The sequence below is a fragment of the Schistocerca gregaria genome, chromosome 9, assembly GCF_023897955.1.
Source record: "Schistocerca gregaria isolate iqSchGreg1 chromosome 9, iqSchGreg1.2, whole genome shotgun sequence".
NCBI lineage: Eukaryota > Metazoa > Arthropoda > Insecta > Orthoptera > Acrididae > Schistocerca > Schistocerca gregaria.
This window is the reverse complement of record NC_064928.1, coordinates 93,175,874-93,202,590: the sequence shown is the minus strand read 5'-3', so window position 1 is coordinate 93,202,590 and position 26,717 is coordinate 93,175,874. Positions and strand designations below refer to the sequence as shown.

At 38.9% G+C, this 26,717-nt stretch overlaps 1 protein-coding gene across 1 annotated transcript in view; it reads right to left on the bottom strand.

The window, feature by feature from the left end:
- LOC126292316 (mitogen-activated protein kinase kinase kinase 11-like) overlaps window positions 1-26,717 on the bottom strand; it is a 576,187-nt gene that overhangs the window by 101,873 nt on the left and 447,597 nt on the right. The window contains exons 3-4 of the mRNA XM_049986253.1: window positions 16,902-17,050; window positions 11,134-11,309 (exon numbers count right to left, since the gene is read on the bottom strand). Of these exons, the coding sequence (XP_049842210.1) occupies window positions 11,134-11,309; window positions 16,902-17,050 (325 nt within the window). The remainder of the gene's footprint in view (window positions 1-11,133; window positions 11,310-16,901; window positions 17,051-26,717) is intronic.

Here is a 26,717-nt window from a genome sequence, read left to right as displayed (position 1 = left end):
GGGATAGAACCAACTGAATTGTGGGCTGCAACTGAAGAAATCTTCGCAAGAATAATATGATGTAGACTAGTGCTGCAGAGATATACAAACTGCTGTCTTGGCAGAAGAAGAAGTGGAAAGAGTCTTCCAAGAACATTTTCTTGTAATGGCTGGCCACACAAAAGATGATTTTTAGGGAGCTGTAGACCACATCTGTATGCTAGTGGAACCAAGTGAGGTAGTGCAATGGACTCACATTCAGAAAGATGATTGTTCAAATACACAACTGGCCATACAGATTTAGGTTTCCCACTATTTCCCCAAATCGTTCCAGGCAAATGTTGGGAGGATTCCTTTGAAATGGCATGGCCAATTTCTTGCCCCACACTTGAAACAATCCGAGCTTGTACTCCATCTCTAATGACCTTGATGTTGTCAGAGTGTTAAATGCTAATCTTCCTTCCTTCCTTGTAAGTTAGTGGAGACCTCACCTTCAGGTGATGGCCTGCAGTTATCGATACCAGCTATTCCACTTCTCCAGCTAGACACAAATGAGTGTATTTCTATGAAGGGAGACATTCAAAAAACCCATCAGTATTCTTGTGGTTCTCACATGATAACACGGTTTAGTTGTTTTAAGTATGGTGAAGGAATAGGCCAACATCCAAAATCGAAAAACTTGTACAACTGTATAGTGAAAGACCCAGTTTGTGCAAATGGTATTCCAACTGTGGACCAAAGTTTAATAAAAACTAGGTAAAAAATCTGAAATCGGGTTTCAGAAAAAGCTTGGGGAAAACTTTGGTTTCTTCACAAAAATATTTTTAAGCCTCTGAAAGGAGTGAAAAAATGGAGATGGTGGGATGAACTGGACAAATCAACATTATGGTGCATGCTAATAAGACATTGCTTATAGTATGTTCATTATTGTATTACCCATTACCATATAAGTCCATTATTTTTCAGGTATTACAAATTAATGCAATTCACAAAGATTCGCAAACATCCATTTCCTAGCAGAGAGAATCTTGACGACTCAACGGACTGTCTGCAATTCTGAATCAGAGCCATGTGACTCGAATATTACCTTTCGGCAATCCATCTTTTCATCCATATTGTTCAGCTTTCTTTACAAGAAATATGAGTACTTAGCATACAAATTGATGGTGGCTGCTATAATTTTCTTGTTCCTATCATCCATATTAACTTCTTCTCAATGGTATAAACAAGTTATACAATCCAAAAATGTGCTACAATAAAATAACACCTACAATTGCCACACTGTGCAACATACTTTCCCTGAAACTCAGCTGCAACTACTGAAATCCATTGCCTGTGACCTCTGGTCTGTTGATCATGCACTACAGTCCTAGGTCCAGGGATAAACCATGAAAATCTGCTGATTTGTCCAACACACAAAGGAACCTGTCTTCCCAGCCTTTCTGAGAGACCAGATTTGATGGTTGAGACCTCACTTTAACGAAAAGTGTCGGACCTGAGATCAATGGGCCGGATCCATCAAAAATATCTGGAGGATTGGTGACTCTGGCCTGTCGCAGAAACCCGCTCATGTTTGGCCAGTTAATGAAAGAGATTGCTGGCAATGCTGATACTGATATATGTAATAAATAGGTGAAAATGTTAACTGATTGTGGTAGTCAAATAAATTTATTATGACAAGATGTTTATGAGATGATGGATGTTCTAAGACTGCAGGATAGAGATGTAGCCTTGACAGAACTTGGGAAAAACTTTGGTTTCTCCACAAAAATATTTTTAAAGGTTCTGTGGGAGACCAGTGGTGGGAAAACAAACAAATATTTACACGGTTTCTAGAGACACAATGAATTTATAAATGGTAGTTGTGAATGATCTTTTGAGACCAAAGTGGAGTTTAAATAATAGAAAGCCAGAAAGAAAAGCTCATCTCGTATGTATCCCTCCAGCATACAAACCAGAATTATCGTCAAACTTCCTGACTGATTAAAACTGTGTGCCTGGCCGAGACTCAAACTCAGGAATTTCATTCTGGAAACATCCCCCAGGCTGTGGCAAAGCCATATCTCCACAATATCCTTTCTTCCAGGAGTGCTAGTTCTGCAGGTTTTGCAGGAGAGCTTCTGTGAAGTTCAGAAGGTAGAAGACGAGGTAGTGATGGAAGTAAAGCTGTGAGGACAGGGTGAGAGTCTTGCTTGGGTAGCTCAGATGGGAGAGCACTTGCCCGCGAAAGGCAAAGGTCCCAAGTTCGAGTCTCGGTCGGGCACACAGTTTTAATTTGTCAGGAAGTTTCATATCAGCGCACACACTGCTGCAGAGTGAAATTTTCATTCCAGAATTACCGTACGTACCCTCTTTTCCAACAGGCACCTTAAGAAAAATTTGTTTTTAACATAGTCCAACAAATCAAAATTACAACTATTTTCCTGTCATTAAGTACCTGCCTACAAAGTTAAAATTACACCTATTCTAAATTTATGCCGTTTATTGATTTCTACAATTTTATAATACAAGGAAAAATGAATGCAAATGACTTGCAACTAGGGCTGACCATCGGGTAGACTGTTTGCAGGGTGCAATTTGACTCCACTTCAGCGACTTGCACATCTATGGGGATGAACTGATGATGGTTAGAACAACACAACACCCAGTCCCTGAGCAGAGAAAACCTCCGACCCAGCAGGGAATCTAACCCGGGCCCTTAGGATTGACATCTGCCGCGCTCACCACTCAGCTACTAGGGGCGGACAATAAAATGAATGAAAATAAATGGTTTACATTAATTTTTTGGACAGTTTTCTTTACTACGTTTTTTGCTTACTAACCATGTCATCTGTGGTATCACTATTTCTAATCATCACCACCACCACCACCCTAGTTGCACAGCTGTGAAATTTACATGTTCATCATCATAAATATTTGGCTTTTGGACCTGAGAAAACAGCTGTTTTTATCCGAATACATATCATATTTCACTTCTATACTGGCATGAGACTTGATACAATGTCTCTTTCTTCCAAACATATTGTTTACCCGATGCTCCCTCATTGGCTGCACAGAACCAGCAGCTGACACACCCATTTCAGGACTCATCCGTTGTGCTGTGCTTGAGCAACTGTGAAATACAGACTGCAATATCATATAGTGTGCAATAATATGTAACAACAACAACTACTAATAGGTAAATAAAAGATCGCAATCACTATTCAGTCCAGTTCTCGAACTTCACTTGTCCCGTCATCTACTGTGGGCATTATCTCCATGGCAGGTCTTGCTGCTGTAATTTATTCTTGCAACAATAATTACAGTTTAATATGATTTACTTCATTTGTTAACACATTTCATTCTGGATTAATTTTCCTCCTAGTTTCATCTGAATGTCAGCATCATGTTCTAATATGTGAACAGCAACTGAATTTCTCATTTGCTACCCACTTAGTAAATCATTACACCCTCTCATAATCAAATAAAACACTGTGCTATGTCCTCCTGTGCACCATTTACATGAAATGTTGGAACAGTTTTTTCCTCAAAATAGTGCCACAAAGCATTTCTCTAACCCAACTAGAATCTAGAGATACAATGCTATTACAGGCATTGCTGAAGTGAAAAGTTCACAAAATCTTGGGAGGCAGTTAAGCAATGCCAATATGGATGAAGAATCTGAGTTTTTGAGACTTCCATTAACCATCATGGACTGAGGTAAGCTCTCTGCCAGGATCAATAAAGTATCTCAGACTTGTTCCAGCATACACCTTCTCAATTATTTGCATAATTTTATCTTTACTGCTGTTTCAATAACAGAGGCATTCTACTGAACAATACACCTCTGTCTCACTTGTTCGCATATGCAAGGGGAAGGTGGTAATGTAACTGAATTCCTCGTCACTACATCCCAATTATTCAAATTCCCCATAGTTTCCCTACTTCATAAATAGGAAGAATGTTGGAACGGTTTCTTAAACAGACCGCAGCCATCTCTCTTCCATGTGCATCCCCAAATACACTAATGCTGCCTCTCTATGACCTATACACTGACTGGGTATTAATTCTCATCTTCTCGTATAAAACATTCACAGGTTTCTCGTCTCATCACATCAGGGTAAAACTCTAGCTTTTGTTTGTTATTTGGGGAAGCGCATGGAAGGAAAACGGCTGTGGTGTACTGAAGTGACTATACCAGCATTCTTTCCATCAAGAGTATTTAATAAAATAATGTTATCAGGAAAAACTTCATTCTCTCATATTCTTTCCTTACATATGTCTGAATTTTATGTTGTGTGTGCCAAATCAGTGCAAAATCGAAGCTTGTTTTACCATTACTCAATGACATACACATCTTAACTGGAAAGTTAAAAAAAAAAAAAAAAGTGTATTTGACACACTACAAACAGCAAAAAAGCTATCATTATAAATGATCATGTTCATACACAAGTACCAAAAAAATATTTTTTCTTTGCATAACATTGAATGTGTGTAATTTTAATTACTACGGTGGTAGAGACTTCCTCTTCAATTGAGTAATAGTTGAGATACACTCACAAAACTTAAAGGCAGAAACAATGATTGCATTAGAAATACAGAACAACAAAGTAAGTCAGACAAAATAAATAACAATAGAACTGTGTGGTGTAAAATTGCTTGGTAACTAGTATTAATTTTTCAATGTAGATAGAATACAGTGGGGCACATTTATTACCACGGCTCTATAGATCTCAGACGAAAACAAGCAGGCAGTTTTCAGACAGATACACTTAAGCATGCATGGCAAAAAAAAAGAGATAATCTAATCTTAGAAATTAACATTTCAATATAAACTGAAGACACAAAACATCATTTATGACAATAACGAGGACTTTTTTAAAAGTTAATGCCATGCAAACAGCTTTTGGCAGCCTAAATTTACAGGAAATAGAAAGAATAGAAAAAATATGAATCTTTATCATAAAGTACAAAGAGACTTTTACAAGACATTATGATAATTGATATTCTAGGATGGAAACAACAAGCAAAAATCGAAGAAAGGTGACTATTCAACACACACACACACACACACACACACACACACACACACACACACACACACACACATCCATCAGCACAGAGGTCCGTGTTTGAGACAGAAGGCAGTCATGTAATACCTGTCACTAATCTGCAGTTCAGTGGTTGCCTTCTCTCCCCATATTTTGTCCTAAATTCTATAATTTTTATTACAAATTGCCATTGTGGTGTCAAGAAAACTAATTCAAACTGGTTCATCAAGAGAGGTGTGGGCATACTGCTACTCAGCCACTACCGCTGGCACAATGCCACATTATAATATATCTCAGTTGCCAAACAATCCTGCTTGGAAGAGTCAAGTTACTGTAACACCTAATCATAAAATTTATGCAGAAGATACAAGCAACTGGAAACTTTCTCTGGTAATACCACTCTAAAAATTGTTGCCCCGCCACAGTTCTGTGGGACATAACCGAATGTCATTCAATGTGTACCTACTTCGTAGAGATTCTTCTCTCCTCCACTGACTATTTCCCACAGCCATAGAGGAATGTGTTTTATTTCTTTGGCCTGGGCACTAAGTATCACATTCTACAGTGCCACAAACCTTCTGACGTTCTAAGCCACCTTTTAGCTCACATTTTCAGAAGAACAAAGGAAAAACTTCCTGAAAGATTAAAAGTGTTTGCCAAACTGGAACTTGAGCCTAAATCGCAGGGTCACAGGCAGTTCTGTGCCAATGTAACCTTTTGGTGGGCCTCAAACACCAATTCAACGTATCAGTCTGCAAGTACCTCCACTGGATATTCCCAAACTTGACAGAGGCATTCGTGCATATCTTTCACGATTACTGGAACTTGGATGAAGTGTCAAATCGCATAACCACAGTCTTCGAGATTTTCCAGAATCATCTGAGAACCTCTTACAGTGAAAAAGCAGGAGAGAAGTACTGGCACATCACAGTTTTGAGTCAAGTCACAAGCCACACTCAGCTGGTATAACATTTCCTGTGGAATGCAAAGGTCTAGTTTTGACCACCAGAATAACTGCAGCTCTAACCCATCAAGGAGCTTAATTTCATCAAGGAGCTCCATTTCATTCTGTTGCACAGTGAAAGATTCATCCACGGGTACAGAAAGTATCCAAGTTCTTTTGTTGAAACTAATAACCAGAACATGGTGTAACTACACAATGCTCCATTATCGCCAATTTTTTTAGCCTTGGAGTTCTACATAGCACTTGCACTCTCTGAATCATTCTTATACAGTAGGACACTATTTGCTAATTTATGCTTCAGTGTTGTGACAAAAAATAAGAAATTGCTTTTTGGAGCAAAAAGTATATGCTTCTTTGCTTTCAGATAAACTGCAGATGTCAGATGACTGACTATCAATTTTCCTAATCTCCCATAGCAGTTATTACACAAAATCAAAATCATAACCATTCTCTTAATTCATTCAGTATTGTGCACAACGTTCTTGCAGGATAGTGTGCCTACAGGAGAGGGAGAGAATTTTCCTAATCTCCCATAGCAGTTATTACACAAAATCAAAATCATAACCATTCTCTTAATTCATTCAGTATTGTGCACAACGTTCTTGCAGGATAGTGTGCCTACAGGAGAGGGAGAGGGTCATTTTTTTAAAAAAAGAAACTGGATGACTCTGAATACAGTTTCACACAGATTTATCATTTTCATTTCTTCCCTTTAACAAAAGAAATGCAGATACAAAACAGTAACGGAAAAATTTCTACAAATGCATGCAACACAAATGCAAGCAGTTTATTTAGAACACTCACCTCTTCAAGTGATCGGCAAGCCTGCAGTAGCGTAGGGAAGAGAGTAAGAAACGACAATTTTTACCAAGGAGACTACAAGAGGCTTTCTCATAGCAAAAGGTGACTGAACATATGACAGCATTTCAATATGGCATAAAACATTAAGAAACAAAATATATATGCAGCCTCTGTGATATGCTTGCACAAAGTGCAGTGCTATCATCTCAGCTGCAATAATTGAGATTCAATTTTTATTTTGTTATAGACATTTGAGCTCACACTCCAAGACTGTGGGCGTGGTAAAAGGCAAGCATGCTAAAAAACATTCCATAAACTTGTGAGGGAATTAGTCTTCAAAATTAATAAACTGAAACAATAATCTAGTCAAATGAAGATCAGAGAAAAGCATGACACTTCAAATACAGCAATAAAAGATTAACAGAATGTTGCCATTAAACTAACCGAAGCAAAATAGGTTTGGTTCTGTTTATAGGTGCATATGAAACTGCATAATGTTACTGAAAACATGACACAAAACTGAGAACATACTGTAAAGAAAATTGTGTTGAGCCATAGTGATATATGAATTCTTCTTTTCCTTTCTTGTTTCATCACTAAATGAAACAATACGGGTAAGTGATGGTAGTTGTGCATTATATAAATACTAGTCATCAGTGAGAGAGAGAGGAGAGGAGAGAAGCAAGGCATGCAATTTATATGGATAGTGTGATCAGAAGTGATCTCTGAGAAGTCAGTCAGGCTATGAAACACTGCCATAAGTCAAATCACCATCTACACAAACTAAGTCTAATATTTATTGCTGACTTTGTTCTGATATTTTGACCATACATTACTCACTAAACTGCAGCCTAACATGAAAGGAACAATGGTTACTCTGAAATGCTGTAATATTTTACAACTATGGGTGTTAATTGTCAAATACATTAAATGCTCAAAAGGCACAATTTAGAATTGAAAATATTACTTGTAACTTGAACAAAACTATTATGTGGCTCATCCACAGCACCATATTTGCTGAAATACACTGCCAACTACCTAATAACAATAAAATACAGTTATCTATATTCCATTTGTAAGAGGTATGAGCAAGGAACAATAATATGAACGGCCATTTAAAATTCAGCACCTACAGCTGACATTATCCCAAATAAAACAACAATAATTTCACCATTTGTGTTCCTTCCATCAACTTATACAGATGGATAAACATAAAAACTCAACAATAAGTATAAATATATAAACTTTCTATTTACCCACATCAAAATCTATGTTATTGTTTATTAAGCTTTGTAAGTTTATAATACTGATAGTAGTAGTAAAAGTCATAACCCATTCCTGATAAAAATAATCACACTACTGCTATTCTAGATACCTAACATTATTCAATAGATACACAGATAACCAACCAAATAAGTAGAAGAAACAAAGAATATGACTACATATTTTCAGTTTCAAACCAGTTAAATTCCTTACTTTTATCTATCCACAGCTGAAAATGAAGAATTAGATTTTATAAAGTCCTCTGTTCTGCACTTCCAGCTTCTTCACAAAGAAGAATAGGTGTGGTGAGACAACCACTGAAGGCACATTGAGAGAACATGTACTGTAGTCCAATAATGGAAAATATAATATAGGTTTTAACGACATAGTAATTTATATTATACTTCTACTGATTCTACTTCACTGATCCAAGAAAGGAGATAGGAAAAGTCTTCCATGCTTTCAAGCGTGTCTCAAAAAAGGACAGTATAGAAAACTTAAAGTTTCACTAATTGTTCATGTCGAGATCATCACAATCAAATCACTAGACAAGCAGAGAGGGGGAGGGAGGCCATTACCACCAAAAACAATGCAATATTTGCTGAAAGTATTTACAGAAGCTGTGAAAAATATAAATCTGAGTAACAAGACAGGACCACATTTTCTAGAGAAACGTGGTTGAGCAATGGCAAAACATGCAGACTGTTACAAAGTCCACCGCAAATTCAACACAGACGCAGTTATAGTGGGAGCAGGGCAGTATTCAACTACATCCAATCATACCAATGTAGCATCACTGAGTTTTATGGTATATGACCTACATCACAAAATCATCCTGACATTTGCCAAAATTATTTCCACCAAACTGCAGCAAAACTAAATTGTGATAACCTATTAGAAACTGTCCTGAACCTTGTATAAAATGTTCTCAATCTTCTTGAACTACCAACACGAGTAAAGTAAATAATGATGATGCTTGCTCCTGTTTTGAGTAAAGCTGTATGCATCAATGCTGTATGGGTGAAAGTGAAAAGGATGACTACCTTTTCCTACTTGAGTTTTCCTTCAGGTAAGGAAAAGTTCTTCAAACATTACTATGATTGTAACATTACATATCAGAATCTTCCATTTTTGGCCAGCTGAAAGGTTGGTAAATCATCAGCATTCCCTAACGGCCACATATATCAACTGTGTAAGTGCTTCAAAGACAGTACGAATGAAACTGTGTGACTGACCAGAAACAACAAGAATATGCAACGAAAGACTTCTACAGCAGCACCAGTCTCATTTACTGAGCATCTCTCAAGACTGTCTGCTGTGAAGACAGAAGATACTGTCTCAACAAGTTACGAGTAATAGCCATGATACTGGTATGTAAAACTGAAAGGTGCAAAAAATGTAAAATATACAAATGCAGTGACTGAACTGAATGACAAGGGGTGCCTCCAAATGGGACCTCAGTTTATGAAGAGAGAGAGAGAGAGAGAGAGAGAGAGAGAGAGAGAGAGAGAGAGAGAGAGGGGGGGGGGGGGGGGGGGGGGGAAGAAAAAGAAAAGTAGCATACCGTGAACATAGCACGTCTGCAAAATTGCAGGCGTTTCCCACGAGTGATTCGATAACAATACAGGGTTAATTGTTTAAAAGTGGCCACAGCATCACATTTTTGTTTGACAGTAGATTTCACTGAGAAGAACAGAAACACATAGCAGCATTCAAGTCTACTACCAATTGGTTGTTTCATAAATAAGATATTTCACTACTGCACTGTGACACTGCTTTAACATACCAATAACAGTAAATGATTAATAACACTAAATGATTATGATTTGGTCATATTAATTTCACATTAAACCAAGCACGGCTTGTAATTAAAGGTTCTAAGGCAGGGCTGACCAAAAATATCTATTAAGATATACTTTTCAGTAAAGTATTATAGAATTCAAAACATCAAGAACCATTTTCAATATTTTCCAAGGGTATTTAAGTAATTAAAGTCAACTGTTGATACTGAGTGATTGTTTTCCAACAGGCAGCAGCTAGTGTTCAAGCTGCACCTGGAAACTATGGTTAGCTCCATCTAGCACAGGTTGATTGGTGTGGCTTCTAGAGTTAACAGTTCTTATGGGCTTCGATTATGCAGGACAATATTAAGTAAGACACAAAATGAGTGTCAACTAGCCAATCACAGAGACAGAAGCATCTGCAACAGAGAGCAAACGTGCATGGGCATTTGCGCACTCACACAGACAGATGTGTTCCACACCCATGAGAATCAACTCATTTTCTGTCACACACGCCCCCCCCCCCCCCCCCCCCCCAAACACACACACAAATGCATCCACGAGATTGAGAGAAATAATAAAAAAAAAAGTGTGCCGATGAAGGGGGAAACGAAAAGTATTGAAATCCTGTATCGGGATATATGTCAGTAAGGAAATCGGAGTAAAGGAAAAGATTTAAAACATAATACTGAATTTTTCACTCTCTTCTCAAAATGAAGAAACATTTAGATTGCAACATTGAATTTTTCAGATTTATTCATAATGTAGAAACTATTAATAAAATTCTGAAATTTTTCAGTTTGTGCATCTGTTTGTGTCACTGAAACTGCTCCTGTCTCAGCTGTTCAGTATAAAACTTTTTGAGAAGCTTTGCAGAGTCGCCAGTAGTTGAGTGCGTAATGTTTAAGACTCATCACTGCAAAGTCACTGGTTCAATTATCCCTAGTAGCTACCTTCTTTAACATCTACTTGAACTCTATGTTTACTACCAAAAGTAAGTATTAGTTAACATTAACAGTCTTCAAAAAGAGTGTTGCTACATGGAATTACACAAAATTAAAAATAAAGGAAAATTACTCTTCAAATTCTCTTCAACCTCAGTTACATAGTCAACCATTTATCTTGGAATGCTCAAACAATCATTCACACATTTATACTTCAATTATTCCTTTTATTATTCAAGGTGCAACTGTTCTTTCAGTAATATATAATACTTTATTCCTCATCTTCCTATTCAGAAGCAAGTGAAGTGTCTGCACTGCAAATACCTGTAAGACTGTTACCATTTTTCTGGGCTTCAAAATGGCATACTCACTTTTTCCTTCATCCGCAATCCATGGAGGACTTGCTCTATCTCTTGCCTCCAGTCTTCCTGCATGGTGTGGAAACTCTCATGGGGTGTCTGAGTGAATGCAGAATGCATTATTGCGTCGAGTGCTAGGAGGACGTCTTCGAATGAAGGTCTCATGTGTGGGTCAGAATTCCAGCACGCTGTAATGAAAAATTCTGATAATAAGAGTCTTAACTGTTCAGTATTTCTGAAAGATATAAATTATTGTTATTAGTTCCAATGTCATGACAATAAGAAAATACTTTTATATGAAGAGAAAAGGCATACCCTCACTCAAATTACAACAAAACATTACGTCATGGAAAGGAATAGAATTAATACTTGAAAGTGTGTCTTGTTTGTGTTACCACTGCAACTACTTTTGAATGACTTGTGTATTCTCTTCTCACTTTACTTGTTTCCTTCAAGCCCTTCCACAGTACCTGCTGTAGAAAATAATTTCATCTACAAGCTTACGTGTAATCTGTTGATGTGTCCGCATTCTTTCTTACTTTCCCCTGTGAGATGAAATATTATTACTGGACCGTTTATACCTGCAGAAATATTTTAAATACACTTTTGTTTTCACTTATACTTCATGCCACTTATTCAGGCACAGCCTATTATTTAAACACACTTCATCATTTCTCTGATGTCTCTTTCCTGCCCTGTTCCTTCTCTTAGTATGCTTCACGTTTACAAGTTTTCCTCCCAATCTTATATGATTACTGTACTTCATAGTCCTTAGCATCACATTCTTCCTATTGGGACGTCAGTTTCTGAGATGAAACAGTTGAATATGAAATTTTAGAAATTTGTGGAATATTCCTATGGGGCCAAACTGCTGAAGCATCGGTCCCTAGGCTTACCCACTACGTAATCTAACATAAACTAACTTACGCTAAGGGCAACAGACACACCCATGCTTGACGGAGGATTCGAACCCCCGAGGGGTGTGCCATGCTTACCATGGCAAGACGCCCCAGACCACGCAGCTACTCCGTGCGGCCTTGAATATGAGAGATGAAAAGTCACTGAAGCAGTGCTATGTATTTTATTGACCAACAGAGACTACTTGCATGTACAATAGATAAAGGTCTGTTTTCATATAACTAAACCGTATTTTTGAATCACAGATCTTCCAGGCACTGATGCCATAAAGAATCAGAGATTTTAAAACTGAGCCATTCTGTTATCTCTTGATGTCAGGGCAATCAAAGGTAGGTAATTTGGTATCAAATTCTATTATTACCTGCTACTCTCATGCTGCAACTGCATTTACCAAAGGGCCAAATAAAACACACACACACACATGACTGATTGAAATTCTGGATCCCTGTTTACTACATTTCTTATTTCATATCAAATTCATATCGAATTTTGTCTTAGAATACAAAGTACAATAATTACAACATAGATACGAAATGAAAATAACTGCTATGTTTACATGAGGAAGTTACATTCTTAGCTGTAGTGAGTGGATATAAGAGAGTTGGAACTTTATTAGTGGCAACTATTTATTTACAGCTCGTACAAAATAGATGTGTGTTTCAAATTTTTACTAACCTTCAATGTAGTCACCAGCATTGTGTATAGCCTACTGCCTGCAATATGGAAGTCGTAGCATACTCTTTGCTGTGACAGTTGTGTTGATAGTTCAAGCGACGCAGTTTACTGCCCAATGAACTTGTAGCAGTTCTGAAGCGAAAGCCGTGAAGTGTTTCCTTCAAATTAGAAATCGAGTTGAACTCACGAGGGCTGAAGACAGGGGAGTGCAGTAGGTGGTGTAGGACTTAGCAGCCCTATCAGTGAAATGAATCAGTAACAGCTTGCACTGTACGTGCTTCAACATTGTCCTGCAAAATGATGGTCAGGTGCTGCAGAAAGTGTCATCACCTCTGCCTCTATGCCGTTCATTTTTGCAACCATGTACAGTGCAACCTGTTACTGATTTGTTTGACTGGTGGGGCTGCTAAGTGCTATACCACCTACTGCACTCCCCTGACTTAAGCCCTCGTGAGTTCAACTTGATTTCTGAACTGAAGGAAACACTTCACGGCGCTCGCTTCGGAACTGCTATAAATTCGTCGTGCAATAGACCGCGCCACTCGAACTGTCAACACAACTGGCAGTGCTAAGAGTATCCTATGACTTCCATATTGCTGGCAATGGGTTATACACAATACTGGTGACTACTTTGAAGGTCAGTAAAACTTTGAAACACACATTTATTTTGTACGAGCTGTAAATAAATAGTTGCCACTATTAAAGTTACAACCCTCATATTTTCAGTATCACACAATGTCCATGCTGTGCACTTCACAGAGGTTTTTAGAGTATATGGATGTATACCTGGCTCCGAATAACAAAGTGACTGACAGCTTTGTGTTTACAGGAGAGCTATAATGGCAACAACCAATCAGTGCATGAGCTTGGTCACACCCTCTGTTCCGTGCACAGGTGTCATGTTGCTCTGCCATCTCAACTGCAGACGACAACTGTAGCCTATAACATAATTGTTTTGTCTTGTCCTTTCTTCTGTTCACATTGTGTTTCTTTTACAAATTTGTGAAACTAACTGAGTAATAGCTTAGGAAAGTGACAAGACTTATGATTCTGCAAAGCGAACTCAATACTGTACGTTGACAAAGAACTTACGATCGTATTCAGTACGAACTGCACACCTGCTGCTCACAGAGCTATATAGCACTTCATCACAACAGATAACTGATAACATCACCCTTCCTGTGCTCAACTGTCATTCACTCTGTAATTCTGACAGAAGAAATCATCTTTGGCAATGAGACATATCTTGAAAGTTGCAGTACAAAAAGGCACAATTCACCTTTGGCAACAAAGTTACTTTTTTCAACTAATCTTCATCAGTAACATCATGGATGTGATGGGAAAAATTTTGGATGGAAATTATAGACATGAAACTTAGAAGTTAGTGAATCATTGGGTATTAATTCATAACAGGTGCCAAGATTTCTACATCTGTACAAGCTATGCCTCTGATCACTGGGAAATTAAGCAGTATTACCAACACCAAAATAGCTTTCAGTGTTATATCCAGTGACAAACTTTCAGTTAATATACTACAATATTGTCAATAAAGGTCTCCTACCTCTTACTCACTACATAACCTCTTTTCCAACACAAAATTTAACTGTGGAATACTGCTTGAATGCAAACATACTGCAAGTAACTATATTTTCCTTACCAAGAGAAAGGCTTAACTCTACTTTCTGCAATTCTACATAAAATACTTACTAATTCCCACTCTCTATTAACAGAATTGGTTATGGAAACTACAACAACAGTTTGATAAGTCTCTTCTGACCAGGATCAAATGAGAAAAAAACAATTTCACACACCATGGCAAAACTTGCCTCAATAAGTTGTAACAGTTGCAAAACAATAAAATTGCAGTTGAATCTTCACTAAAACAAATGCAATTCCAAAATTTAAGAAGAAGAAATTCCAGTACTGCCTAAAGACAAATTTAAAAGTATAATAAGTAATTCTAGCTGTCAAAACTAGTAGTTCCTACCTTGGAGAGGGAAGGTGTATAGATTCAGGAAAGTTAGAAGAAAGGAGCAGGTCACTCACAGTTAGATGCCACAATGACATAACCTTCCATCACCACTCCCAACATTGTGAGAACTATACAAGTACACAAACTTGGTTTCCCCTCGTATCAGAAGTGAGTCCCTCCCATCTGGGATCTGACCAGCTTGCACTTCCTTTGACCTATCCCTCTTTTCTTCCTGAAAGAGGAGCTAATCACTCAAAAAGCAAGGAACAGCTTTTTCACTTTTAAACGTGTCCGAAATTCACCTCATGAACATAAGTACTGGCTAGCCAGCACGTCTCTCCAATTTTATAGTTTTCCTTTTGGGGCAATACTTTACTTTGATTTCTTCATACACATTGAAAATTTCTTGTACAATTTCATCAGTATTTAGACAGACAGGAACAACAACAGTAAAAAAATTTAGACATATATTTTTTTTTTAAAAAAGATGAAGTTCTTGTCTATTCAACTGTTTAACTAAAAAATATTAAATTTGTCAAAAAGAGAGAAATTAAACAACAGAGAGTGATTAATCATTACATTGGCTATTAGCATAAACATATCAGGCAAAAAATTAGGCTCTCCCATGAGGCATGATGGTAATACAATGTAACACAGGCAACAATTCAGCAAGGAAGTGAACTCAAATTTCTTCAGGTATCCCTTATGCAGCTGAGGCTACTGACCGATCATTAGGTCGCACAGTACTACCAAATAGCGGTATGTTAACTGCTATGTTTCATCCACTGTTCCAAAAAATGCCAGAAATTTTCTATGGGATTTAGAGACAGTTGAGGTGCAATATGTGGCCATCAAATCAAGAACACATCTGCGCAACCCTGTAAACATAGCTGTTGTGATCTTGGAAAACAAAAGTGTCCTCAGAATATTCATAATAAAGATGTACAAGTAAGGGTATCACCTTGTCACTAACAATGTTGCTGTGAACATCCGGTTTCATGTTCATGATAATCCAATTCAGTGATCACAGTTCATGATATGAAAAACACCCCAAAAACATCACATAACCAACTCTGGTTTGAACTGCACCCTCCACACAATGCTGGTTAAATGCATCACTGGGTGGTTGGTGCACCCAGTGCCTTACGTTAATTTGAAAAGAGGCAAAATTGCAACTCATCAGACCACACAACACGCCCACAGGCAGCTCCAGTCCAGTTCCTGTGTAGTTTGACCAACTGACAACACAAACCTTTATGTACCACTGTGAGCAACGGTCCTTTGCCAGGTAGTGGACTCCTAATGAACATCGCACAAAGTTCACTTTGCACTGGTCACTCAAAAACTGATTGAGATGCATCTGCATTCACTGACAGCAGCAATTCTTTTAGTGTTTAAAATCTATTGTCATTACACAGATGCAGAATACTTGTCTCCCATTTGTGTCAGTTAGGAACTTTTTGTGACCACTGTCCTTATACCACGTCACACAGTTGCAGATGGTTCACTATTCCTTGCAGAGACAGTGGATAGCCTGCACCGATATATCGACACATCAAAGAACTCCATTCACAGTGTGGCCATGTTATGTCCAATCGTGACAGTTCCTTCTGCCATTGTGTCACATACCTACATCACCCCATCTTACTATGCTGATTCCATACAAGGGACTGGCACTGACTGCCTAAACTTACATCAGCAGTAGAGTGTCACAAGACCACCTGATACCAGATCTACACCATCTACTCCAAACTGACCATTCTGCTCTTTTATCGGGTGACTAATATTTTATCTGGTGAACTTACTATGAAGTTTTTTTTTCCCAAGTTCATAGAAATTCAATAAAACTGTATTCATCACACTGAAATTACTGTGACTAAGAACTGAAAGAAGCCCAAGTGAACAATTTCAGGTACTGTAGCACATGTTTAATAAAACAGAAGCATTGCATACAGAAAGCAGACAAAGACAACAAAAACCTTAGGAAAGAAAATTAGATGACTATTTCAATAGCAAAAATAAAGGAACTTAAATATTAAAACACTTTTTAGAAAAACAGTCCATAAGCCTCTTTTAATGGTAAAGTAGCAAACATTTTTCATCGTCTCCAAACAGTCTGTAGTTGATTCAATATGGACCCTACAGTGTAATAACAAAGATTTTATACAATATTTCCCCACATTTTTTACATAACAGCAATAGATCTTTCGCTGACCTTCCATGAGATCCCGCCACGGTTCAGGGCAGGTGCTAGGGATGGGTAACGTCAGCTTGTTGACTGCCACTCCATATGCCACCGCCAGGGTGTCAATGCCTTTGTATGGTGTTTCTCCGGTGAGCAGCTCCCACAGGAGAACACCGTAACTGTCAACAGAAGTAAACGTCACTGAAGTCGTGAGCTGGACGGGACTGTTTCCACTCTATGAATAAATGCATTCTGCAAAACAAACAGTCACTTAAAAACATTACTATCTGGAAACAAAGGCATGCAAAAAAGTAATCCAGTTTTCTACTTCAGACAAACAGCTATACAATAGTTAGAAACATGTCAGTGCAGACTTGCAGATATGTTAAACAGTTAAGTAATATCAGCCCTGTGTCATTAAGGTTGTTTTTAAAATATTTAAGAACCAATATTGAATCACAGAAGACATTAAATGAAATTCTGTTAATTAAAAATGGGAAATAAGCAGTCGAAGGCAATGAATCCAGACAATAGGGGATGAGTCGAGCTATATGTAGTTGGCGTATTGTCAAAGCTTTCATATAATAAAGTGTCAAGGAGATTTATGCATGGAGAACTGTATGTTTTCCAGTAACTTTCAACAACTGCAACTGTGGATGTTAACAAGAGACTACTTTTTGTGTAGCACCTTAATCGAGGGTGAACTGTATTCTCAATTACAAGTTATCTGATCTTCACCAACTTACTTCCAAGATTATCTCTCTTAATACCTGTGAAATGCCTACCCATAAATGTGGGGGTAACGTTACACAAGTTTTGCAATTTGATATCATCATGATTTGCATCTAATGGAACATAATATGGCACGAAAAATATGTTTTTTATTGGAATGAATCAATGGAGAGAGTTGACTGAGGCCTAATAGTGCACAACTATACTAGCCCACCAGTTTAGCCATTGTATCATAGAATTATAGGAAAGTTAAAAGTGCTGAGGTTCACTCTCAGTGATTTTATTGTGCACTGAAAATATCAGTGAAATGTAAGGTTTTGCTCATCTTGATGGTGTTTGTGAGTGAGGATCTCTTGCTGAAGCAATTCAACCTAAATAACAGTAACAAACTGCTACTCACTATAAAGATGACAGACACACTGAATTGCAGCCATAATGGAAAGATGAATAAATTTTTCCACAGCTACTCACAGGACTTTTTCATTTATTCACAAAACTAGTCAAGTAAATAAACAAACACAGTGTTCTAAACATTAGGATTATGTTTCTGGCCAGGAAAATGCAAAACTGAATTGCCATAATCTCTGTGGTGAAATTCACCAGTGGGGGATCATACCTTAAAGATATTCTGTGAATGAATCAACAAACATACTTTTCAGTTACTGAAGACAATTTCTGATGCAGCTAAGGTAGAGAGATCAGCATCAATTGTCTGCCAAGAAGCAATAGAATTCTGATTAGGTGGCTGTAACACTGCCAAGATGCCACTGATCACGAGTCACTCATCGTAAAGTGATGAAAACAACATCAGGATGTGACCATGGAGAAGTGAGGTTTCACAGAGAGGAAAGTCACGGTACATGATTGATACTTTCCTATATTAGCATGAGAATGTTCTGCCCACACAGCAAGGACCAATGCATCATTGTTTTAAGGCTTGGCCTGGTCAAAGCCATAATGAATACTTGTAATAATTTACACTTATATGCTGCATTGGACGAATCCCAAAACCCAGATGGAACAGACTGCAGTATTAGTTGTGTACCAGGTCAATTGTGCCTAAAACCTGCTAACAATTATTCATTATGTTTTAGAAAGAATGGAAACAAAATACTGCACTTAATGAGAACTTATAGGAAAATATTCTTTGAAGAAATAACACCATAAAAGAAGTAAACAGACGCCAAGTTTAATATTAGTTTACAGTTTTTGGAGTTGGGCCAATTGAGGGTCTAGAAATTTTTCCCAATATAGTATATGCTCCAGTGACAAAGCTGATGAAAGGCCTCCTTTGGGGCATTAGAGAAGACATTTCCTATGGTTATATCTACAGTAAACACACTCAAGCGGATGTATGTTTAGCCACGCAGAGAAGAAGAGCTGGCACGGGACAAGCAAGCGTGGAGAGTTGCATCAAACCAATCTTCAGAATGAAGATGACAATAACAACAACAACATGAATAAAAGTTCTTCGAGTGAATCCTTATTAAGAAATACGCAATTCTCAACACACACCCACTACACCAGAATAATCCAGCACAACAAAAGTGCCATCAATAAAATTATATTGATATAAATGTTGTGGAAAGTTCTTATAGAATGTAAATACTTTAGGAGACTGCTCACTAAAAAGCAGAAGCATTGAGTTGTCAACAGGCACAGACAAAAGGAAGAAAGAGTGAGAGTGAGAAATGTATGCCACTACATGGTGCTAAATTGACAGTTCCAATACTCTCTTGTGGCAGGTGGACTAGTCATGGTGAGGTTCATGTCGGATGGTGTGGTGAAGTGGTGAAAGGGGATGGAGGCAGGATAGAGGGACTGGGGATGGGTGGCTAGCAGCTCGAGGAAGCCAGTTTGCTGTGGGAGGGAGGGGTGGCAAATACACGGGCTAGCAAGATTGTAGCAGTTGGTGGGAAACTATACACCCTGAAGGAGGCTTAGGGCATGAATTGGGGGGGGGGGGGGGGGGGGGGGTAACAGGATGGAGGACAGGGAAACTGTTGGGTTGAGAGTGCAGGGACAGTGGGTTATCTGAGATTAAGGCCAGGATGATTAAAGGAGTGGGGGATGTGCTGTAAACATAACTCCCATCTGTGTAGTTCAGTAAAGGTCGTGGTGGAAGGAAGGGTCCAGATGGGTCAGACATTGAAATTGAGTTTTTTGTGCTCAGCTGAATGTTGTGCCACCAGGATATCAACTTCGTTCTAAACAACAGTTTGGCTGTGGTATTCATCCTGGTGGACAACTGGTTGGCAGTCATACCAACATAAAAGGCAATACCCCTAAACCTGGTACACAAACAGATTTCCCGTACCATATCCCACTTGTGTGGGATCTGAACCAAATAGAACTACCACAAGATATCACGAATACAAAGAAGGGCAGCACAAATAGTCACAGATTTGTTTAACGCGTGTGAGAATGTCACGGAGATGTTGAAAGAATTAAACTGTCAGGCATTTGAAGATACAAACAATTTATCCCATTAACGGCTGCTTGCAAAGCTCCTAGTGCCAACTGTAAGAAATGCATCTGGGAATACATTTCAGACCCCTACAGGTTGCTCCTCTCTACTGTGCAGTTCACAGAGGTTTGCAGAGTATAAATGTGTGCGCAGATAATCAAAAAAACAACCCCATATACATTGTCAAGAGAAACAAATTCCTAGCTTGAATGAACTGTGCACTGTTATTATTTTTACTTTAGCATCACTTTCAAATAGTTGACTATTTAATGCAAACATACTTAAACTTGGTACTGTATAATGCTGTACTCAACAAACAGAACTCAAGGGTAGTGCATTGGGCACTGTGACATAAACAAGTAGATAAATAACACTCGTCTGGCTTAATTGGTAACTGGCGCATTTATTAAACTGCTTACATATTTCAAGTCATGAAGTTATTCTCTTACATAAAATATGTAAGACTGCCTTACCAGTAACAATCTGAGTGTAACAGGAACCCTCAAACATCTGCTACCAGTTTACAAATTTTTCCAGATGCATATAAGTGAATGACTAAGTCCAACAATGAATCTTTGTCGCCAAGTGATAAATATGAGTATGTTAAGGATTTGTTTAGAAATTTGCACATGTAGTAAGGACAGCATCCAACAAAATTGGATAAAAACAAAGCAAAAAATCAACTATGCTATTGTTACCCACTGATGAAGCAAAGCTCAGCTAAGGAAAGTCTATGTCTAAAAGACCTTGTAAGGTCGGTACGCAGTACCCATAAGAAACAACTGCTGGTGTGTAATGAGGCACACACACATTACTGTCTGTGAGATAACAAATTGCCACCCTTTACTTCTCATGTTGTAATGCACATAATTAAAATTGTACACAGAAAAAATCCTAAATTGCTGGTTTTGTTGTTACAACTTCCTGATTTAAAATTAAACAGTAGCATAAATAGACAGAATGAGCATGATTTCTAATTTTATTTCTTTGCTCAAACCAGACTAATTTCTGACAATATATATTAAACTACTTATTGCTGTTAATAAAGTTTCCTAAACAAAACATTAACATTCACGCTTTTTATTTCAGTTGCAAAGTTCAGATCTTTAACTTACAATTACATGAAATAATAATATAATTCTCCATGATCCTATGGTCCCTATCTGAGCATGGGCAAACATGGAAACATGCTACTAAACTGTACAAACACTGATAAGCCAGTAACCAAATTTATTTACACACACACACACACACACACACACACACACACACACACACACACATCTATCTTTGATTTGAGTTAGTAGCGGTTTGAAACCTTAGCTACTAACAAATCAACCATTATTAACAAAACAGTTGCATGTAGTACATTCTTTGCAAACACAGAGTCACAATGAGCACTCAACAAACACAAGGCCTCTCACCTTCATACAGTTACTCTTGAAGGTTACCTCAATTAACCCAGGCAAGTCATATATAACAGTCTGAAAAGAAAAAGTAGAGCTCACTAAAGAGTTAAATAATAAAAAATGAAGAAAAACGTGAAGAAAAGAAGGTAGCAATTGCAAGAATGCTGACTGTGGTGCAACTGACAGGATAATCTATCACTAAATACAAAAACTATGACTTCAAAACTAAGGCTTTTACGGGAGGATCAACAATGGAGAAAAAGGAAATACAGTTGCAACAAAAGGATTATCATTTGTCTCCATGCCAGAGGTGATCCTGCTGATATATATTTTTTAGCACCATTAGGCTTTGCAACTCCTGCCCCCAACAGTGACAAAGAAAGAAAGTATTCATCAGGACCCTAATAAGAAGCCTTTGTGTTGCTAGCCAGTGATACTAACCACTAGAGGCTGGAGGCACTCTAAAATGAGAGCAAAGAAGTGAGCTTACCTGCTGGGAAGGATGATTTTCACGAAGTTAGAATCACAAGGAGCGCAAATTTATGACAGCAGAGCAGAGGCCAACAGGCAAATAAATGGTAAATCAATGAGACATAGCTTCATGAAGTAGGTACAACAAATTCAGGAACACATACCTTTGGAATAACCAGACCTTTTTCTCTAAGAAGCTGGAAAGTTGGGGAGGAAATAAAGAAGCATGGAAGCAAATTTGCATTCGTATTTATGATGATCTAAAGTGTAGAATTGCACTACATCACACAAAAAGTGTTGGTGTTGTGGTTTAACGTCTGCACTAATTGTTTCTGTGCAAAGCTCCTTTGTCTCTGCGTCACCACTGCAACTTACACCTACTTGCACCTCCTTAGTGCATTCAAGCCTTGGTCTCCCTCTACAAATTTTACTCATCATACAGATCTCCATAAGCAAATTGTTCTTTTATGCCTCAAATTGTGTTCTATCAGCCAATCACTTCTTTTCTCTGTATGTCCATCTTTACACAGATGGTTGTGGGACCTCAACTGTTCAGCACAGAACGTCAAATCAAAACACCTTTCAGTCATCTGAATTTCCAAATTGTTATTTTATCGAGCAACTGGTTTCGGCAATATATTGCACCACATTTGTCTAATTTCGGATAGAAACCGACGTTGCCAAATGCCTACAGTAAAACAATAAATAACTTACATAGCAAGGAGACTCAAAAACGTTACATTATGTAATATATATAATTGTATAATATGTAATGAGTAGTTTTATGCGTTATATGTACGTATATATTACATCAACTATGAAAAATACACGCAAGAAATAAATGGCGGAAAGGTAATTTTATTTAGCACCGTCCGTTTCTTTGAGAGACACTTTTAACGACACTTAGTTTATCCATCGTACTACGATTCATTTTCATGAAGAGTCTCTGAACATTTCTCTTGAAAAAAAGCGCAAAGGAATAATTGCTATGATATGCTCATTAAGCTTTACGAATACAAGAGCCGCAGCTTATTGCCTTAATGACATACTCTCCTGTTCCGTTATTGCCAGTTTTTCTGACATACAGTCTTCGCTAAATGTTGTACAGTAGTACTCCATTCCTAAGAAGCCAACCCAGCATGATTCGTGAGACACGTAACGCAGTAAATGCCTTTTTAATATCTTTCGGTGTTCGTCCATTATTTGCGGTCTGCGGTTAGTATTAGTCTATTATCAATTATTAGCCGGTACTGACGCAGTGTGGTCGCTCTGCTCGTGGATGACTATTATGCACTTTTTAGCATACAGTGTGTTTCACATTCCTATTACAGGCTTCTTGGGGTCGTAGACGGGACTTAGTAGATAAAGTTTCGCTAAAGAATGCATGTCCGGAAGTGTCCGGTTCAGATATAAAATAAGTCTGAAGATCGTATCACTTTCAAATCCTCGGTTTCACTCTATGCACACACACTGAGAAGATGGCGCCGCCATCAGTCCCTGTTGTAACTGTGACATCTCAAACCATTTCCAATAGACTGCGACAACGGCTGCGAGAAACTTGTACGTTTGAAAACTAAGAAGGTTGACTTGCTCCACGAACGCGCAACACTCGCGAATAGCAAGTGAACGTCGGTCTTAAAACAGAACAGAACCTGTAGACGATTACTCGAAACATTGTCCATGCCATGGGCTCCTGCAGAGCACACAATCAGAACTCATTGCTTCTGCTGTGTGCGTAGCGTGAACCGGGAGATTTGAAAGTGATCTGACGTTCAAACTTATTTGACATCGAACCTGGGTTGTTTCCCTCATAAAGTTATCTACTAAGGCCCCTCTGCAAACCCTAGAAACCTCTAATAGAAATTGTGAACAAGTCTTAAGATTGAGAGAAATGAAACGAATCGGTGTCAGTTAAAATCGAACGCTAGACTGCTTCCCTGATATTTAGCTTGAGTATGCACAAATAGTTTACAGCACTTTAACGACAGTTTATTATTAATGTAGTTTCTAATAACTCCTTGTTCATGTATCTATAATTGGCTCAACATTCCTGAAGGTTCAACTAGAAAATGGATTCTACGGAAAACGAGGAATGAAAAAACCACTCCCACAATGCAGTCACGCTTTGCCGATCGAAACCCAGTGAAAATGTGGCGTGATACAGAAGTAATGTCACAAGTTTTTCATTATTCTGACATTCAAAATTTCTTCTTGGCTACGGGAGATTAAAGCTGCATTGTTAATCTGGAAGACCATCAGCCATCTGCTGCGGAAAATCTTGGCTCTTACGCTCCCATAAAACGGCTTCCAAGCGTTTGCGTAAATTGTAAGAGGCTGGAATCACGCCAGGGCGATCTACAACTGAGAAGAGTATAGGAAGCAGCATGGCATTAACGAAATTCAAGGGGAATAATCTAGAATTCTGTCCAAAGACCGAGCACAGATAATGGTGGGCGGCACTACATCTCTCGAACTACTAGCTGTACAGATTTACGCCGTCTGCAGTAGACAGTTTGCCAAAGTCAACAGAACAAATTTACCCATCATAACTAGCAAATTATTATTATTATTATTTTTTTTGTTTGGGGGGGGGGGGGGTAGGGACAAGTTCAGTTTTGCGGTAGATGTTAAAATTGTTTTGCGATTTCACAACAAATGAGACACTGATTCGACTGCATTTCGTTACCCTTGCGTACATAGGCTACGTGTGCCACTCCCTTCTAAACTACCGCCTCTGTTTCATATCCGTAGACTCTTGAAACTGCTGTGTGGTTTCTGCGCAAGTTTACGGTGACATTCCGCGAAAGAGTGTAAGCCACGAAGCACTGTCGAAAGTTTCTCTAAATCTACAAATGCTATAAATATAGGATTGTCTTTTTCAATCTTTCTTCCAAGGTAAGTCCTAATGAGATTCAGTGTTAGCTCGCGTGTTCCTACACTCGTCTGGAACCCAAACTGTTCTTCCCCGAGTTCGGCTTATACTAATCTTTCCACTGCTTTGAAAATAATTCGCGTCAGTATTTTGAAATCACATGAAGCACACCACACTCGAGAAACTGGAGTCGGAAAACGATGATGATGATGATGATGATGATGATGATGATGATGATGATGATGGTGGTGGTGGTGGTGGTGGTGATGGTGGTGATGATGATGATGATGATTCAAATGGCTCTCAGAACTATGGGACTTAACATCTGAGGTCCCATAGACTTAGAACAACACTATTGGCCATCAAAATTGCTACACCACGACAGACGAAGGACGTCAAATTTAATCGACAGGAAAAAGATGAGGTGATATGTAAATGATTAGCTTTTCAGAGCATTCACACAAGGTTGGCGCCGGTGGCGACACCTACAACGTGCTGACATGACGAAAGTTTCCAACCGATTTCTCATACACAAACAGCAGTCCGCCGTCGTTTCCTGGTGAAACGTTGTTGTGATGCCTCGTGTAAGGAGGAGAAATGCGTACCAATCACGTTTCCGACTTTGATATGGGTCGGATTATAGCCTATCGCGATTGCGGTTTATCGTATCGCGACATTGCTGCTCGCGTTGGTCGAGATCCAATGACTGTTAGCAGAAAGTGGAATCGGTGGGTTCAGGAGGGTAATACAGAACGCCGTGCTGGATCCCAAAGGCCTCGTATCACTAGCAGTCGAGATGACAGGCATCTTATCCGCATGGCTGTAACGGATCGTGCAGCCACTTCTCGATCCCTAAGTCAACAGATGGGGACGTTTGCAAGACAACAACCATCTGCACGAACAGTTCGACGACGTTTGCAGCAGCATGGACTATCAGCTCGGAGACCGTGGCTGCGGTTACCCTAGACGCTGCATCACAGACAGGAGCGCCTGCGATGGTGGTCTCAACGTCGAACCTGGGTGCACAAATGGCAAAACGTCATTTTTTTCGGATGAATCCAGGTTCTGTTTACAGCATGATGGTCGTATCCGTGTTTGGCGACATCGCGGTGAACGCACATTGGAAGCGTGTATTCGTTATCGCCATATTGGTGTATCACCTGGCGTGATGGTATGGAGTGCCATTGGTTACACGTCTCTGTCACCTCTTGTTCGAACTGACGGCACTTTGAATAGTGCACGTTACATTTCAGATGTGTTAGGAGTCGTGGCTCTACCCTTCATTCGATCCCTGCGAAACCCTACATTTCAGCAAGATAATGCACGACCGCATGTTGCATGTCCTGTACGGGCCTTTCTGGATACAGAAAATGTTCGACTGCTGCCCTGACCAGCACATTCTCCAGATCTCTCACCAACTGAAAACGTCTGGTCAATGGTGGCCGGGCAACTAGCTCTTCACAATACGCCAGTCACTTGATGAACTATGGTATCGTACTGAAGCTGCATGGGCAGTTGTACCTGTACACGCCATCCAATCTGTTTGACTCCATGCCCAGGAGTATCCAGGCCGTTATTACGGCCACAGGGGGTGGTTCTGGGTACTGATTTCTCATAATCTATGCACCCAAATTGCGTGAAAAGTAATCACATGTCAGTTCTAGTATGATATATTTGCCCAATGAATACCCGTTTATAATCTGCATTTCTTCTTGGTGCAGCAATTTTAATGGCCAGTAGTGCACTTAAACCTAACTAACCAAGGACATCACACACATCCATGCCCGAGGCAGGTATCGAACCTGCGACCGTAGCAGCTGCGCGGTTCCGGACTAGCGCCTAGAACCGCTCGGCCACAGCGGCCCGCATGATGATGATGATGATGATGATGATGA